Source organism: Cucurbita pepo, unplaced genomic scaffold, assembly GCF_002806865.2.
Source record: "Cucurbita pepo subsp. pepo cultivar mu-cu-16 unplaced genomic scaffold, ASM280686v2 Cp4.1_scaffold000330, whole genome shotgun sequence".
Taxonomy (NCBI): Eukaryota; Viridiplantae; Streptophyta; class Magnoliopsida; order Cucurbitales; family Cucurbitaceae; genus Cucurbita; species Cucurbita pepo.
The window spans coordinates 17,606-34,358 of NW_019646573.1; the positions used below are offsets into that span (position 1 = coordinate 17,606).

The 16,753-nt window shown below is 38.0% G+C and overlaps 1 protein-coding gene and 1 pseudogene across 1 annotated transcript; both read right to left on the reverse strand.

Annotated features, from left to right (window-relative positions):
- Window positions 1-526: 526 nt before the first annotated feature.
- LOC111785009 (receptor protein kinase TMK1-like) lies at window positions 527-4,934 on the reverse strand. The gene is made up of 2 exons (XM_023665493.1): window positions 2,239-4,934; window positions 527-1,265 (listed from the first exon to the last, which is right to left on the reverse strand). The coding sequence occupies exons 1-2, from the start codon at window positions 4,634-4,636 to the stop codon at window positions 757-759; spliced, it is 2,907 nt and encodes a 968-aa protein (XP_023521261.1). The 5' UTR covers window positions 4,637-4,934; the 3' UTR covers window positions 527-756.
- Window positions 4,935-9,851: 4,917 nt separating this feature from the next.
- LOC111785005 lies at window positions 9,852-10,752 on the reverse strand (annotated as a pseudogene).
- Between the last annotated feature and the right edge of the window lie 6,001 nt (window positions 10,753-16,753).

Sequence of the window (16,753 nt, forward strand, 5' to 3'; positions counted from 1 at the left end):
TAATTTATAGAATGATCATGGGTTTATAAACAAAGAATACTCTCTTCTATTGTTAGGGAATGATCATTGGTATGATCCTTGGAAGCCCAAAACAAAGCAAAGTCATGAGAGCTTATGCTCAAAGTGGACAATATAATATCATTGTGAAGAGTCGTGTTCGTCTAACATGGTATTAGAGTCATGCCCTAAACTTAGTCGTGCCAATAGATTGGTAAATCCTCAGACCTCGAACAAACTGCGAGAGGAGGAGAGGTGTTAGATGATGAAAGTCCCACATCGGCTAACAAAGTGGATTGTGCGAGGGGAGTGGAGGATCGGTTAATTTACTCAAAGTGGACAATATTTAACAATATCATATTTTTTTCCAATAAAAATATAAAAGGAGAATTTTATTAACTATAAAAATAAATTACAACTTTTTAAAAAAATTTAAAAATATTCTTAAATTAACAATATTTTTTTATTTGTTTTTTAATAAAATATATTAATGGTATCCAAAACTAACGGTAAAATTAGGATGCTAAAATATAATTATAAGCTTATATTTGATAATATTAATGATATTTCCAATCAGCTAACAATTTTTTACACAGTAAAAAGCTTTGTATAAAGAAAGCATGACATAAATAAAGGAACACAAAACAAAACAAAGAGTGAAATCAAAAGCTCATAAACCCAGCTCCAACTGCTTTTAACTGATTAACTTATATTCAGCTGAGGTAGATGGTAATAGTTCCTTTGCAATGTGGAGTTTACTCATCTTCCATCAACAGAGGTGAAGGAGTCTGCAAATCCGGTGGGTCGGGCGGGAATGCTTCCCTTACTGTCTTCAAGGCTCCTAAACTTCGTCTCCCCGCTCTCTGCTTCCTGCCATACCTTTAACATTTCAGGAAGCGGTAGACTGTAATCAATCCCCGACATACTATCCGCATCGTCGTCAATTGGTTTCCACTTCTCGATCAAAGGCGAAAGCACGTTCACCACATGTCCCATGTCGGGCCGATGAGTTGGCTCTCTAGCTGTGCAATGTCCTGCCAATTCAGCGATTATGAAGACCTTCTCGAACACCTCGGCGTTTACCGATAGAGATGGATCGATCGCACACATTAGCTTTTCTTTGTTCGACTTGATTCGCCAAAACCATTCGGCCAAGTACCGGCTTTCCTCCGGTCGCTCCTCATCCAATGCCATCATTCCGGTCAAAAGCTCCATTAGCACCACGCCGAAACTGAATACATCAGCTTTTGTAGTGATCTTCCCCATCACTGAATCCCCACACAAATTTAAGAACAAGAAGATTTCAGAAAATTGAAGAACTTCAAATCAAACAATCAATTATTAGCCATCGGAATGAATGCTATAAGCTCGTTTGATAACGTTTTGGTTTTTAGTTTTGAAAGTTGTGCTTGTGTTAATAGAGTTTATAGGCCTAACTTTCTAAAACAAAAAAAATGTAACCGTTCAAGTCCACCGCTAGCAGATATTGTCCTCTTTGGGCTTTCTCTTTCAAAGGCGCGTATGCTAGGGAGAGGTTTCCATACCCTTATAAAGAATGCTTTGTTCTTCTCCCCAACCAGCCAATGTGGGATCTCACAATCCACTCCCTTCTGGGGCCCAGCGTCTTTGCTGGCACTTGTTCCATTCTCCAATCAATATGGGACTCCCCAATCCACCCCTTGTGGGGCCCAACGTCCTTGCTGGCACACCACCTCGTATCCACCCCCTTTAGGGCTCAACCTCCGAACTAGCACATTGCCCAGTGTCTAGCTCTGATACGCCCAAGCCCACCACTAGCAGATATTATCCTCTTTGGGCTTTCCCTTTTGGGGTTCCTCTCAAGGTTTTAAAACGCATCTACTAGAGAGAGACTTCCACACCCTTATAAAGAATGTTTCGTTCTCCTCCCCAACCGACGTGGGATCTCACAAAAAAACAAATGGAGCCTTAACTACGGGTATCTATTCTATTCAGGTTCTAACTATGAGTAACTTTTTCGGGGTTCCCCTCAAGGTTTTAAAACACATCTGATAGGGAGAGGTTTCCACACTCTTATAAAGAATGCTTCGTTCTCCTTTCCAACTGACGTGGGATCTCACAAAAAATCAAATGGAGCAACTACGAGTATCTATTCTATTCAGGTTCTAACATGGCTGCGAAAAGTCAAACAAACCAAACATACTTCAACAGCCTAGCTCAATTGTTTGCCATGAGTTTTAAAAAAAGTGTTGGTGTAAGTACCTGCATACTCAGGTGCTAGGTATCCAAATGTACCAGCAAGCTTAGTTGCTACAGACTTCTCCCCATCTGGAGCCAACTTCACGAGTCCAAAATCTGAAACTTTTGCTCGAAAATCATCGTCCAGAAGAATATTAGACGATTTAAGATCTCGATGTATGAAGGTTTGTCGGGCTAAACCATGTAGATATTCAATTCCCCGGGCAACATCGAGCGCAATCGTCAGCCGAGTCATCCAAGGTAGAGGCTCCAATTTAAAACTTTTCCAATGGAAGAGATGCTTGCTAAGAGCACCTTGAGACATATACTCATATACAAGAAGCCTTTCAGCTCCTTCTATGGAATACCCCAAAAGCGATACCAAATGTCGATGTCTAACATGTGAAAGAACTGCGATTTCGGATTGAAACTCTTCTAATGCTTTATTACTGATTGATCCAGCCTCCATTCTCTTCACTGCTATTTTCGTCCCGTCCTCCAACTCACCTTTATAGACCGTTCCAAAGCCACCTCGGCCGAGCTCATTTTCGAGGGAAAAATTATTGGTCACCTTGCGGAGAACTTGAACAGCTACAACCAAATTCCCATCCTCAATCACATGAGAACTCTCAGTTCCACCACTATTAGTACTTGTCATGCTAGTTCCCGTTTGATTCGATACGTTTCCTGTGTTCTTATTCGACACAGAAATCTTAACTATGCTTTCAGGGTACGAGGGATCTTTCGGGTGCACCACAAAAGTTGGAGATTCGGCAGCTCGTTTTCTCCTCCTAAAGCAGAAGATACAGAACAATGCTGATAGAAATATCATGACTATAATGAGAACCGTGGCAACCACGTACATAATTCTTCTCGTCTTCGAAGACTTTTGCATCTCAGTTTCGACATGGACAGATGAAGAGGAATTCCTTACTGTAATTGGAGATCCAGGAACTGGACTCCTCGATGACGCATCACCTGAGGGATCGTCTAGGGGAGGCGACACACTGGTAAGTGGTGGATGTGTAATCGGTAAAGGAGGCACTGCAGAATGATTAGAAACCAAAAAAGGATTTCCCAACGTTAAAACTTTAACATCATCTCGAAATTTCGGTAAAGGAGGCTCGAAATTGTTTCCAGTCAAATCCAACAACCTCAAAGATTTCAAACTCGTAAAATTCTGAGGAACTATACCACTAATATTATTGCCAGCCAATCGAATTTCGATCAACGAATCTAAGTTCGATATAGAAGGACTCAAAGTACCAAGAAGTCCTCGCTTGGGCAGATTGATCATCGAAACCTTGGACTCAGGATTGCAACTAAGTCCCAACCAAGGCCCTTGGCATGGATCATTACCCGACCACTCCGATGCAAGACGTATAGGATAATTCAGACTGCCAAGAAAATACAAAAGTGCAGTAACTTCTGGGGCACATTGTAGACCTGGTTTAGACTGACAAAAATAGTTGTAATCATAAGTAACATTACGAGCCTCGAACTCCGGTATCGGACCCATTAGAAAGTTATTATTGAGGACCAGATTGTCAAGGTTCATCTTGGCCAAGCTCTCAGGAACCGGACCAACAAGTTGGTTTCTATTGAGATTAAGATCAGACAAAGCTGCTAGCTCCCCAATATTTTCAGGGATCACCCCTGAGAATTTGTTTCCATGTAGCCATAGCTGAGTCAAAGAAGTCATCAACGGAACAACATCGATCGAACCGGTCATTCCGGTATCCTGATCATTCAGCCATAGAATCTGCATCAAAGACTGCCCAAAACTTTCAGGAATTGGACCAGTTAACCGGTTGTAAGAAAGCTTCAAAGCTGTCAATGATGGCAATGTCCCCAAAAACTCAGGGACAGGCCCAACTAGATTGCTATGAACCAATGAAAGATTCGTCAGCTGAACCGACTTAGCAAGCTCATCAGGAAGAGACCATCCAGCAGTGGCATTGAAAGGATTATAATCCAAAGCCAATACCCTAATGTTGGTTAATCCATTGAAGAAATCTAAAGGGATCGTGTCGAACTCATTGAAATCTAAGTAAGCAAATTCCAGCTCTGATAAGCCACTGAAAGAAGGCAATGCCCCATTGAACTTGTTCTTTTGGAGACCCAAGTTTGAGAGCTTAGATAACTGGTTAAGATTCTGAGGCAAGGGTCCTTTTAGACCCAAGCCCTGAACCTGAATCTGAGAAACTCTATCACCTGCACAATAAACATGAGGCCATGGAGGAATCCCACATGGGTCATCTCCATTGTCAGGCCATTTGAGAAGCTCTGGATTTTCTAACCCCATTCTTAAGTCATTCAAGATTTTGACATCACTTAGGTCAGTGGCACAAAAACAAACAGTTGATGTGCATAACAAAACCAGAGAGATACAGAGCCCCAAATTGTAATCCATCATTTCCATTAAAGAAGTAAACAAAAATGTTGAAGAATAAATCGCAATGCACTGCAAAATCTCATGAATTGGAAAGGATTGAAGTCGAAATAAGCATAGCCCAGATCAGAAAAATGGCAAAAAGATTACGAACACCTGAAAACCGAAGCTCTGTTTCGTAAGAGGAGCAGTGAAAGGTAGATGGGGGAAGTGGGTATGATCGTGAAAAGCAGAGAAGGGGGCCTTTACGACTGTCTGTTTCTCTCGTTCGTCGGGTCTCCTTCCTTTGAACCTAACACGGCTTGCTTTGTCCTTTTCGCCCATCAATTTTGGCCTCATTACCCAAATTAACAATGGGGGCATGTTTAATCCACTCACAGTTGAGCTTGCCGACATCACTCGTTCTCCAAAACAAGAACAGGATGATTCAGACAAGTGACAAGAGGCCCTTCAAAAACATTTTAATCGATCATAGTTACATGTCAAGCTCTATGCAAAGCAGTGGTACTATGTGGAAGAGAAGAGGTTAGGAGTGTTCATATAACTAAATAATCTAATTCAAATTATAAAATTTAAAATTTAATCTATTTTTTGGTCTCGTCAATCTAAGAAACTTAAAAATAGAGATACAATTCAACCAAATCCAGTATATATAGTGTTTGTAAAAGTGATGCACAGTCACTTGTAAATGTGTGATATTTGAATTTTATGAAATTTTAGTTATAAATTTAAATATACCGTGTATACTTTTTTTTTTTTTAAGTAATTAAAAAAAGTAACCCGATAATTCAACTCAACCCAACCCAACCCGAAAAATAGAGGCTAGGGTTGGGTTAGTGAAGTTTGGTTGTAAATTTAATTCAAGTTGTTCGGGTTATGAATCCAACCAACTAGAAATTTCAAGTTGGTCCAAAAGATTTTTCTCCCGACCATAACAGTGTCCAAATGAGTTTTGATACCTCATGTCATACATTTTTTTAATCATATACTCATTACTAGTGTATATAAAAGATGCATACATGACTCAGCTCGATCAAGACCCAATTCGGTAGATCACAACCTCCAAATGCGATCATTGTTTCTCCTCGACTTGGCCATTCTAATCTCGATGAATAATCTACTAATATTATTGTCATTCATTAAATTTATATTATATAAAAAAAAATTTATGATAAATGACGTTGGCACTAGTTTAAAATTATATATTAAATTATCTTAAACTTTTTATTATCCAAAGGACAAATATAAATTAGGTTAACAATTCACTTTTATTATTAAAAAATATATATATAATAATTATGACCAGATCTTCTCACTATATTTTAAAAATATAAAAAAAAATTAAAGTATTAAAGATTGTAAAACAAAATTAAGGAAGAAGGCAAGTTATAATTATTTAATTAGGAATGTTTAATTATTAGTAATGGATAATGGTATTTTTGTTATTTAAAAATACATTATATTTATGTTAAATAAATAAATAAATAAAAGTAAATTATTAATAATTATGATAGAAGCAAGAGACAGGAAGGTGGGTCCCAGGTGTCATAATAAAAGAATGAAAGAAAAAGAAATGCCGTTAATTGAGGATGATTCTATTCCACCTAGGAATAAATTTAATCCATAAAATGGAAAAAGAATTTCCACGCCGACACCTAGATTTCAGTTATTATATTTTAAAAAAAAAAAAAAAAAAAAAAAAAAAAAAAAAAAAAAAAAAANAACTTAATTAACCCAATTATAAATTTTTTAAATTTGGTTGGTTTTATTTATTCAAATTTTTATTTTGGAGTTTGAAACGAGGTCGGGTCAAAACTGACAATATTTTTATTTTGTAGATTGAGATGGGTTGATATTGCACCTGTCATACCTTGATTACACAGAACTAGACAATTCAATTGGCTTTACGGTTTCGTTAGGGTTTCGCCCATTGTGGAAAATTCTCCACTGCTGTCTATTGTGGGAATCTAGGTCGTGTCTCAATCTCAGTATGGTTGATCATCGTCTTGGTAAGTTATTGTCTCACCAACTAGCTAATTAGACACGAGCCCTTCCTCGGACACATGTCCAACGGGAACCTGTAGTGAAACCGAACGTGGGCTGCTATACCAAATCCCTCGCTTCCCATCGGGGATTGAGTGGAAAGGTCATGATCTGTAGGGGGACATATCACTCATTCTTCCATTGGAGACAGGTGCAGGAATGAAGAAATCAAGTGGACTTAAGGGGGCTTTTAGAGAATGTATCAATAAACTAGACCCATGATTCGAAACATTTATCAGCAATAGCAGAAAGAAGACCAATAAAGTGGGATTCGAAGGCTCAATCCCTCAAAGCATGCGAGAAGGGTCGACATTAGCAGAAAGAGACAAAGCTGAGAAAATAGCTTAGGTTGGAGCAACACATCATCGAACGTTCAACAGGCAGTTTCATGATTAGGCATGAGTGCCCGAAAGTTGTCATTGTATACTCCCGTGGGTTGGAAGGCGGCAGGGAAAGGAGGTGAACACAACTCCCCCTCTCCCCATTCTACCGTCCAAAACATGTCAGTCATTCGAAGTTCTGGAGTTGATTCAGATAGGAACAACGACTAAATCGGTAGAATCCAATCAGATCTAGTTTACTAAAAGTTGCAACTCAATTTCTATATATATATATATATATTTATCTTAAATCCAATCAAGATTTGAAAATAATTAAAATAAAATAAAAACTTAGAATACAAAATTAGGAAGAAACTACAATATTTATTTATTTATTTAATTTAATTTTTTAAAAAAGGTGTGAAATTGGTGGTTTTGTAAATACTTTATAAGATGGTGTGGGTTTGACTACATAATATTTTCCAAAAGTAATATTCCACACTCGATTAAAGCGTCCGTCTTCCTCGAGCTTTAAAGATTGAAGGATTTATAAAAAGGAGGGCCCTTTGGACTTTGGCTTAACCTCTCCATTCTCAAAATAATTTTAGAGAATATTACAATAATAATAATAATAATAATAAATTCGGGTCAAGGAAGAAGATGACAAGCGTGTCGGGTTCATGCACGCATGTCTGAAAGCTGGAAGGCTCGAGGTGAGTTCATACAGGCGTGTGACGAGCTCTAGTTCATCTTGTTCGACTTCTTTTGACTTGCCCTATCAATATTAGTTCATCTTGACTTTGTTAATTACTGAATATACCATTGCCATATTAGGATTGATCTTCGTGAGAAAAGGAGTTAGCTATTCACGTAAGTAGCATATCGAAGCTCATAAATAAGTTTGAATTTGTTTTAGTTATGATAAATGCACGTTATACTATGACCTAATTAGTAGTAATCATGATCATAAGCATGTTAGAGGTTAATGATTAGTATGCATGTGTATGACTCTACTTTATGCTTACGAGATGATTCTAGTATATAACATACGTGAGTGTACTTATTCTACTAAACCTACCAAAAACTTGACTGGCACGCTGTGTGCTAAGTTAGGAACATCAGTATTCCTGACCATTGGGTTCTTTGTTGTTTTAGGCAACTAGAGCATTTAGTAGATGGGTCGTATTTGACCAATAGTGAGTCTTACATACGAGTTTGAAATCCAAGAAAATAGTTATAGAGCATGTTGTCCAATTAGTTTACTTAACCTCATGGAAACCCGACGGATGCGTTGTATGCTAAGTTAGAGACATGAGTATTACTGACCGTTGGGTTGTGTGCTATTTTGGGCCACCAGAGTGTTTAGTTGACGACCAAGCGGCCCACTCTATTCAGCCTTAGATCGCGCGCTTGTTTCAAGCCCGCACAAACGCTAACAGCCCAACGACCTGCACATATGCATTCTTCACCCATAATTTATCCGCATACACGTGAACGCCACCCGATTGACAAACGTGAGCTCCGATGGCTCCTAATCGCTTACCCACTCAAGTTGCACTATTTAGACTCGTTTTCTATGATTTCGACCCTTTAGGAGCTTATTTGGATCTTATTGGAGATATTTAAGGTCATTATGACTCGTAATTGCTCAATGAGCTAGAAATTGGAATAATTTGATAATTTAGGTACTAAGTTCGTTAATATGTCTTAGTGCGAGTAGTGAGTCCACCTAGATTGAAATAGATTTTGAGGGACGCACTTGAGCCAACTCTAGAGATATCTAGTAACTTTGACTCAGACGAATCAAGTGAGTGACTCTACTATTAACTTGGTTGGATGAATTGTATTATATATGATGTCGCGTGTTATCATGGTCGTACTTTTTCAACCATGCGGTGTCGTGATTTTGACATGCTCACGACAAGCCTTAAGGGGAACTCGAGCCTCATATTCATTTTTCACCACCTTTGTGGCTTCGTTGGACCGTCAACGAGGTTTGTCTTCACCAACTGAAAACAGCTTGTGCGAAATCCAAGCTTTTTCGACCACACGTGTTTGTGCATTCATGTTCCATCGTGTGCAACACAACAAAAGAACTATTTGGAACTTCGAGCCCTTCCTAAAAGCTCAGATAACTATAGAACCTCGGCCTGAACTTTTTGAAGCCCAGAGAAAAGGCCGTGGTAACTTATTAACATTAGATGCAATGAACATCTACATGTAGGCTGCTTGCGGAATATTTTTATACTCGCCCCTTCGTACACTGTCTTCGTACACTGTTTTCAAGTATTCTTTAATTGCGAGTCAAGGTAGAAGAGCATTGAGGAGCTTCTAAGTCATAGATAGGGCATCCCAAGGCATTAGTTATTTTATGAATTTTGGGTCATTTTGTATGATTTAAAATTGTATCTCGAACTCGTGACTCCAATTTGTAATAAACTTGAACCACATCTATTTGAATATGATTTTAGTTTGTTTTTAATTATAGCAAAATTTTACTATATCTTTATTTGTATACGTCTATCTTTTTCAAAATGGTCCAAAATTCAAAACCTCGAAAATTAAGTCGTGACAAGTAAGCTGTTACTTAAAACTGATGCATTAGGAACCTCATGATACTGAATCCATGGAAGTTTCTACGTAGTAGGAATGATGCGATCTTCACAACCTTGCTAAATATGAATAGAGCCATTATTGTCAGGGAACGAATTACTCAAGTCGATGATGGGATTGAACTCCCATTTTGATCCATAAGAAGCCAATATGTCTCGGTTAAGCAACTCGTGTTCACCTTGTTGTGTCACTTTTTTCCTAAATTTGGTTGCAAAAGAAACATTACTGATACTAAAATTTGATAATACAAGCAGGAACAGGCTCACTCATCATGCATTCATTGATCGAGGAAGACTCCTGAAAGTCTGTAGTGATAAAGCTGAAGGAACGGAAGGCCACCAGTAATTCACAAAAGGAACCACAGGGGAAGCTCCTAGGAGTATGTAAATAAAGCTCAATTCAGAGTTAATGAAAGAAAAGTGTATAAGAATTGATCACAGTGAAATGAAGATTAAGTGCCTGTGTGGAATGTATTTTAGACAGCTCCAAATAGAGCATGCTCCCATTGAACATCCCATTACGTAAAATTTTGTGCCGAGTTGTAATTTGTCTGCTAATTCTTGAATGTCAAAAGCTTCGGACTTCACTGAACGTGCTTGATATGTGTCGCTCTCGCCATAACCAGCTCAGTCAAATAATACTATGTTGAGCTTAATCTCCTCTATAAGTTCGTGAAGATAAAAGATATTGTTGAGGATTGTTGGGAGGGAGTTCCACGTTGACTAATTTAGGGAATGATCATAGGTTTATAAGTAAGGAATACATCTCCATTGGAACGAGACCTTTTGGAGAAACCCAAAACAAAGCCATGAGAGATTAAGCTTAAAGTGGACAATATCATACCATTATGGAAAGTCGTGATTCTTAAAAGATATGGAGAGGCAGGTAAGCGATAAGCAAAGAAGAAGGATGTGTTACTTGAGAGGCAGGTAAGTGCATGTCTTTGGTGCTATTGTAGCCATGACACATAATGATTCTATATTGAGCCTCTTCCTCAGGAACTCCAATTTTCCTGTAGACCAAATGCCTTCCATCGATGAGCTTTACTTTGGGTGAAGTCAGTGGAGGGTCGTTTGCAGATCCACATATCTTAAGAGGTGGAGGTTTCAGTGCTTGATAAACCCATCCAAGAAGACCCACTGCAAATGCTAATCCTATTGCTACAATCATTGTCCGGAGAAACTAGAAGTTCATTACTACCCATGTGATTCATAATAAAAAGATCATACTTGGTGATCAATTGTCTTACTGCAAATACTTCGTAGCAATTCTAAGAAATAGAATTTGTGTATTACTTTTTTCTTGCTCGTGTATCATCTAAGTAATACACCGTGAACTTGAGCCATGTCACAATCATACTATGTAAAGATCATACTATGAAGAGAGTAGGTTGTGAACCGCACGTCAAGTCAAGCAAAGCGGAGATCCTCAAGAGGCGCTTATCCGGCCACGCATGGGCCAATATAGAAGAATGTTATGATGCGACCAAGGAGGACGGTGCATCATCCAACATACTGTATAACGTGAGTGTTAAAGATCATGTGTTTGTTTAGATTGCTGTCAGTTAGTATCTGATTAAATCTCCTCATAGTTAGGAGTTGATTTAGTTTTGATTTGATCTACTGGTTTTATTAAGAGGATATTTTGCGGTGATAATTAGTTAGAATATATCTCAGATATTTAGGGAGTTGTTAGTATAGATTTGATTAACGGTATATTTTATTTATTTACGAGATTTAGTTAGATATATATTTTTTTCTATTTTTAGGTATTAGTTGATAGTTTGTATCCTATATAAACGTGGTAAACCTGAATGAAGATCATACTTTCGATCCCAATTCTATTTCTATTTCTCATTCTTAACATGGTATCAGAGCACCGATCTTGGTGTTCTTAAATATCAAAATTTCCTTTATGGCGGAATCAGCCAAATCCAGCTTCAAAATTTCGGATGTTGATTTAACACATCCGTACTATATTCATCACTCTGATCAGCCAGGATATTCACTTGTTCCAATCAAATTAAATGGAGCAAATTACCAATCCTGGAGTAAATCAGTTATGCATGCTCTTATTGCCAAGAAGAAAATTGGCTTCATTGATGGCACAATTGAGGAACCGTCCCAAGATGCAAATTCAACCGAATTCGAACTCTGGAATCAGTGCAACAGTATGATAATATCTTGGTTAACTCATTCCGTTGAAGCAGATATCGCTAAAGGCATTATTCACGCCAAGACAGCTCATCAAGTGTGGGTTGATCTTCACGATCAATTCTCACAAAAGAATGCTCCAGCAATTTTTCAAATACAAAACTCGATAGCAACGATGTCACAAGGAACCATGGCGCTGTCAACATATTTCACCAAGCTCAAAGCACTTTGGGATGAACTGGAAGCGTACCGCACACCATTTACCTGTAATCAACGTCAAATACATATTGATCAACGCGAAGAAGACAAATTGATGCAATTGCTCATGGGGCTTAATCAGTCTTATAAAACGGTGAGATCTAACATATTGATGATGTCTCCATTACCTAATGTGAGGCAAGCCTATTCATTACTTGTACAAGAAGAGATGCAGCGTCAGGTAACTTCCGAACCTACTGAGAAAATCTCGATTGCATCAGCAGTGCAAAAGAAAACAATATATTCAAAATTCGCCAAGGACAAATTGTGTGAACACTGCAATAAAAGTGGTCATACAATTAATGAGTGTCGAATTCTTAAGTTTCACTGTAAGTTTTGTGATAGAAGGGGCCATACAGAAGATCGGTGTCGACAGAAAAATAATTCTGGAAGGACAAGACAAGACAATCAACACAATAACCGTGGATATCGATCATCTGCAAATATGGCCGATGTTTCACAGTTGAATACAGAAGAACAGTCACCTAATTCCATTCCAAATTTTTCTTCTGAGCAATTACGACAGATAGCACAAGCCTTATCTGCAATCAATCATCACCCTTCTGGTAATTCTGACAATCACATCAATGTTGCAGGTTTGTTTCCCATATCTACATTATCTATTAACTCTGCGAGTTCTAATTCATGGATTCTCGATAGTGGAGCTACGGATCATATAGTATCAAAATCTTCTGTTATGACTGAACCAAAGGCTGCCATCATGTCTGCAATAAATTTGCCTAATGGAGAGACAGCACGTGTGTCACATACTGGCAATATTTCTCTTAGCCCTAACCTTCAATTAAACAACGTTTTATGTGTGCCTTCATTCAATTTAAACCTAATGTCGATCAGCAAACTTACCAATAACTTGAAATGTTATGTCACCTTCTATCCTGATTCTTGTGTTATGCAGGACTTGGCTACGGGGAAGATGATTGGCTCGGGTAAACAATTTGGAGGTCTCTATCATATTTCTTCATCTCCAATCAAATCTTCAGCTCATCAAGTATCTCAGTCATCTGATTTGTGGCATTTACGCCTAGGTCATCCTTCCTTTTCTCGTTTTAAATTTCTAGCTGATCAATTGCATCTTAATAATGCGAGTTATTCTCATAATTGTAGTATCTGCCCGTTAGCAAAACAAACTAGGTTGTCTTTCCCAAGAAGTTCAATAACAACCCATTCTGCTTTTGATCTGATACATTGTGATGTTTGGGGACCACATAAAATTCCTACCCATTCTGGTTTGCGTTTTTTTCTCACTATTGTTGATGATTTTACTCGATGTACTTGGGTTTTTTTAATGCAACATAAGTCAGAAGTACATCATTTGTTAATGAACTTTGTTAAATTCGTTCAAACTCAATTTCATACTACTATCAAGATAGTTCGATCAGACAATGGGACTGAGTTCCTATCTTTGCAACCATTCTTTACTTCTTGTGGTATTGAATTTCAGCGCACTTGTGTCTATACTCCACAACAAAATGGAGTCGTAGAACGCAAGCATCGCCATATCCTAAATGTAGCTAGGTCTCTTCTTTTTCAGTCACAGGTTCCACTTAATTTTTGGGGAGAGTGCATTTTAACGGCTGTTTATCTTATAAATAGAACGCCATCACCATTATTATCTAACAAGACACCCTTTGAAGCACTCTACAAACGACCACCTACATTTCATCATCTTAAAGTTTTTGGTTGTAAATGTTATGCAACTATAGTACATCCTAAGCAAAAATTTGAACCTAGGGCAACTCCTTGTGTTTTCGTAGGATATCCTTGTGGTCATAAAGGTTACAAGTTGTATGACATGCAATCTCACAAATTCTTTATCAGCCGTGATGTCAAATTTTGTGAAGATGATTTTCCTTTTTCATCAGCTTCACAAACTTCGACATTAGTTCCTTCGACTCCTGTTGTACCACTTCATGATCCATCCTACTCAAACATCCATCCTCCACCTTCTATTCCTTCACCTCCTACTCCGTCGTCTCCTCCACCTTCTCCAGATTCGCCCACTAATTCCAATCCTATCCCACCTGATACATCAGCTCCACTTCGACGTTCTACTCGTACTAAACAGCCTCCAGCTTGGCATAAGGATTATGAGATGTCTTCTGGAGCCAATCATTTAACCTCTAGCTCAAGTCCCGGCACTGGCACCAGGTATCCCCTTCATCATTACCTTTCATTCTCTCGTTTTTCTCCTACTCAACGTGCTTTTCTAGCTCTTATTACATCCCAGACAGAACCTAAAACCTATGACGAGGCAGTTGGCGACCCGTTATGGCAGCAGGCTATGAATGATGAAATTGCAGCTTTGGAACGTAATCATACATGGTCTCTCGTTCCTCTACCACTTGGTCATAAAGCTATTGGTTGTCGTTGGGTGTACAAAATTAAATACAACTCTGATGGTTCTGTTGAACGTTATAAAGCTCGACTAGTAGCAAAGGGATACACTCAGGTTGAAGGTATTGATTACACAGAAACATTTTCCCCTACAGCGAAACTTACTACACTTCGTTGCTTACTCACTGTTGCTGCTGCTCGAAAATGGTTCACCCATCAGTTGGATGTTCAAAATGCCTTTCTCCATGGTAATCTAGACGAGGAAGTTTATATGTCTTTACCACCAGGTCTTCGCCGACAGGGGGAGAATACAGTATGTCGGCTCCATAAATCTCTTTATGGATTAAAACAGGCTTCTCGCAATTGGTTCTCCATATTTTCTACAACTATACAAAATGCAGGCTACACTCAGTCCAAAGCAGATTACTCTTTGTTTACTAAGAGTAAAGGTACTTCTTTCACTGCAGTTCTAATCTATGTTGATGATATTCTGTTGACAGGCAATGATCTCGAAGAAATTCAATATCTCAAGACTAGTTTACTCCAGAAATTTCTTATCAAAGATTTAGGAAATTTGAAATATTTTCTAGGCATTGAATTTTCTCGATCTAGAAAAGGAATTTTTATGTCTCAAAGGAAGTATGCTCTAGACATACTTCAAGACACAGGTCTTACAGGAGCACGTCCAGACAAATTTCCTATGGAGCAAAATCTGAAACTTTCTTTAACTGAAGGAGAGAAGTTGAATGATCCAAGTAAATACAGACGGTTGATTGGCAGATTAATATATTTGACCGTCACTAGGCCTGACATAGCTTATTCAGTTCGTATGCTTAGCCAATTTATGCATGAACCAAGAAAACCACATTGGGAGGCAGCTCTTCGAGTTCTGAGGTACATCAAAGGCACTCCTGGTCAAGGACTTCTACTGCCATCTGAAAACAATTTAAGATTACAGGCATATTGCGATTCTGACTGGGGTGGTTGTCGAACTTCCAGACGATCTATTTCTGGGTTCTGCATTTTCCTCGGAAATTCAATTATTTCTTGGAAGTCTAAAAAGCAGACTAATGTGTCCAGATCATCAGCAGAAGCCGAGTATCGAGCTATGGCAAATACTTGTTTAGAGTTAACTTGGTTAAGATACATTCTTCAAGACTTGAATGTTCCACTGTCCGAACCAGCATTATTATATTGTGATAATCAAGCAGCATTACATATAGCAGCCAATCCAGTTTTTCATGAACGTACGAAACACATTGAAATAGATTGTCATATAGTTCGAGAAAAGTTACAAGCTGGAATCATCAAACCGTGTTATGTTTCGACCAAAATGCAATTGGCAGATGTTTTTACTAAAGCTTTGGGAAGACAGCAATTTGACTTTTTGAAGGACAAGTTGGGTGTGATCGACATACACTCTCCAACTTGAGGGGGAGTATTAAGAGGATATTTTGCGGTGATAATTAGTTAGAATATATCTCAGATATTTAGGGAGTTGTTAGTATAGATTTGATTAACGGTATATTTTATTTATTTACCAGATTTAGTTAGATATATATTTTTTTCTATTTTTAGGTATTAGTTGATAGTTTGTATCCTATATAAACGTGGTAAACCTGAATGAAGATCATACTTTCGATCCCAATTCTATTTCTATTTCTCATTCTTAACAGGTTTGTTACCAGATTTTCTGCAAATTTTTAGGTAGATTTTTTAATATCTTTTAATATTCTCGGTATATTATAGAGCCTCCTGGCTCTTCATACTATAATCTTCTCATCAACCATTCAATCATTCACTCTTTCATTAACAATTGGTGTCAGAGCAGTCTTCTTAACGGATGTGTGAGATCAAAATTGTTGGTTATAAACTTTTTTTTTTTTTTTTTTTTTTTTTGCTCCATAAGTTTTTTTAGTTAAAAAATAGCTGTCAGGGAGATATTGGGAATAGTGGAACTAGTTTTAAGGAGTGGTGGGATGCTTCTTGATTTGTAGCATAAATATGTAAATTTTTATTATATAAGGAAAATGGTGTCAAGTTCTCAAAGCACACCACAAAAAGAAGAGAAAATTAATTTGTGTGTCTTTGCTTCTTCTCCGCTTATGTTATTTTTTTCTTTCAATTGGTATCAGAGCTACAAGATCAAGGCCTGTTTTCAATCATGTCTCACCTACAGATTGAGTGGTCAAGAAGGGAGAGAGATAAAAAAAGGAGACACGAATTGAGTGACAGGAGCCAAAACACCGGTGCGATAGAAGGTGATGCCTCACATGAAGTGAGTGTACGAATTCAAGAAAAGGAGGGATCTGCCACACTCAAATACCTGATGTTGACAAAATGCAACTATGCAGCTTGGACGATTAAGATGGAGGTATTTATGATGGCACAAGGTGTTTGGGAGG

Coding starts and splice junctions, on each gene's coding strand:
- LOC111785009 (XM_023665493.1), bottom strand. CDS start 4,636: ATGGAAATGATGGATTACAATTTGGGGCTCTGTATCTCTCTGGTTTTG. Junction 1,266..2,238: donor CCTAGCACCTGAGTATGCAG/GTACTTACACCA, acceptor GTGGGGATTCAG/TGATGGGGAAGATCACTACA.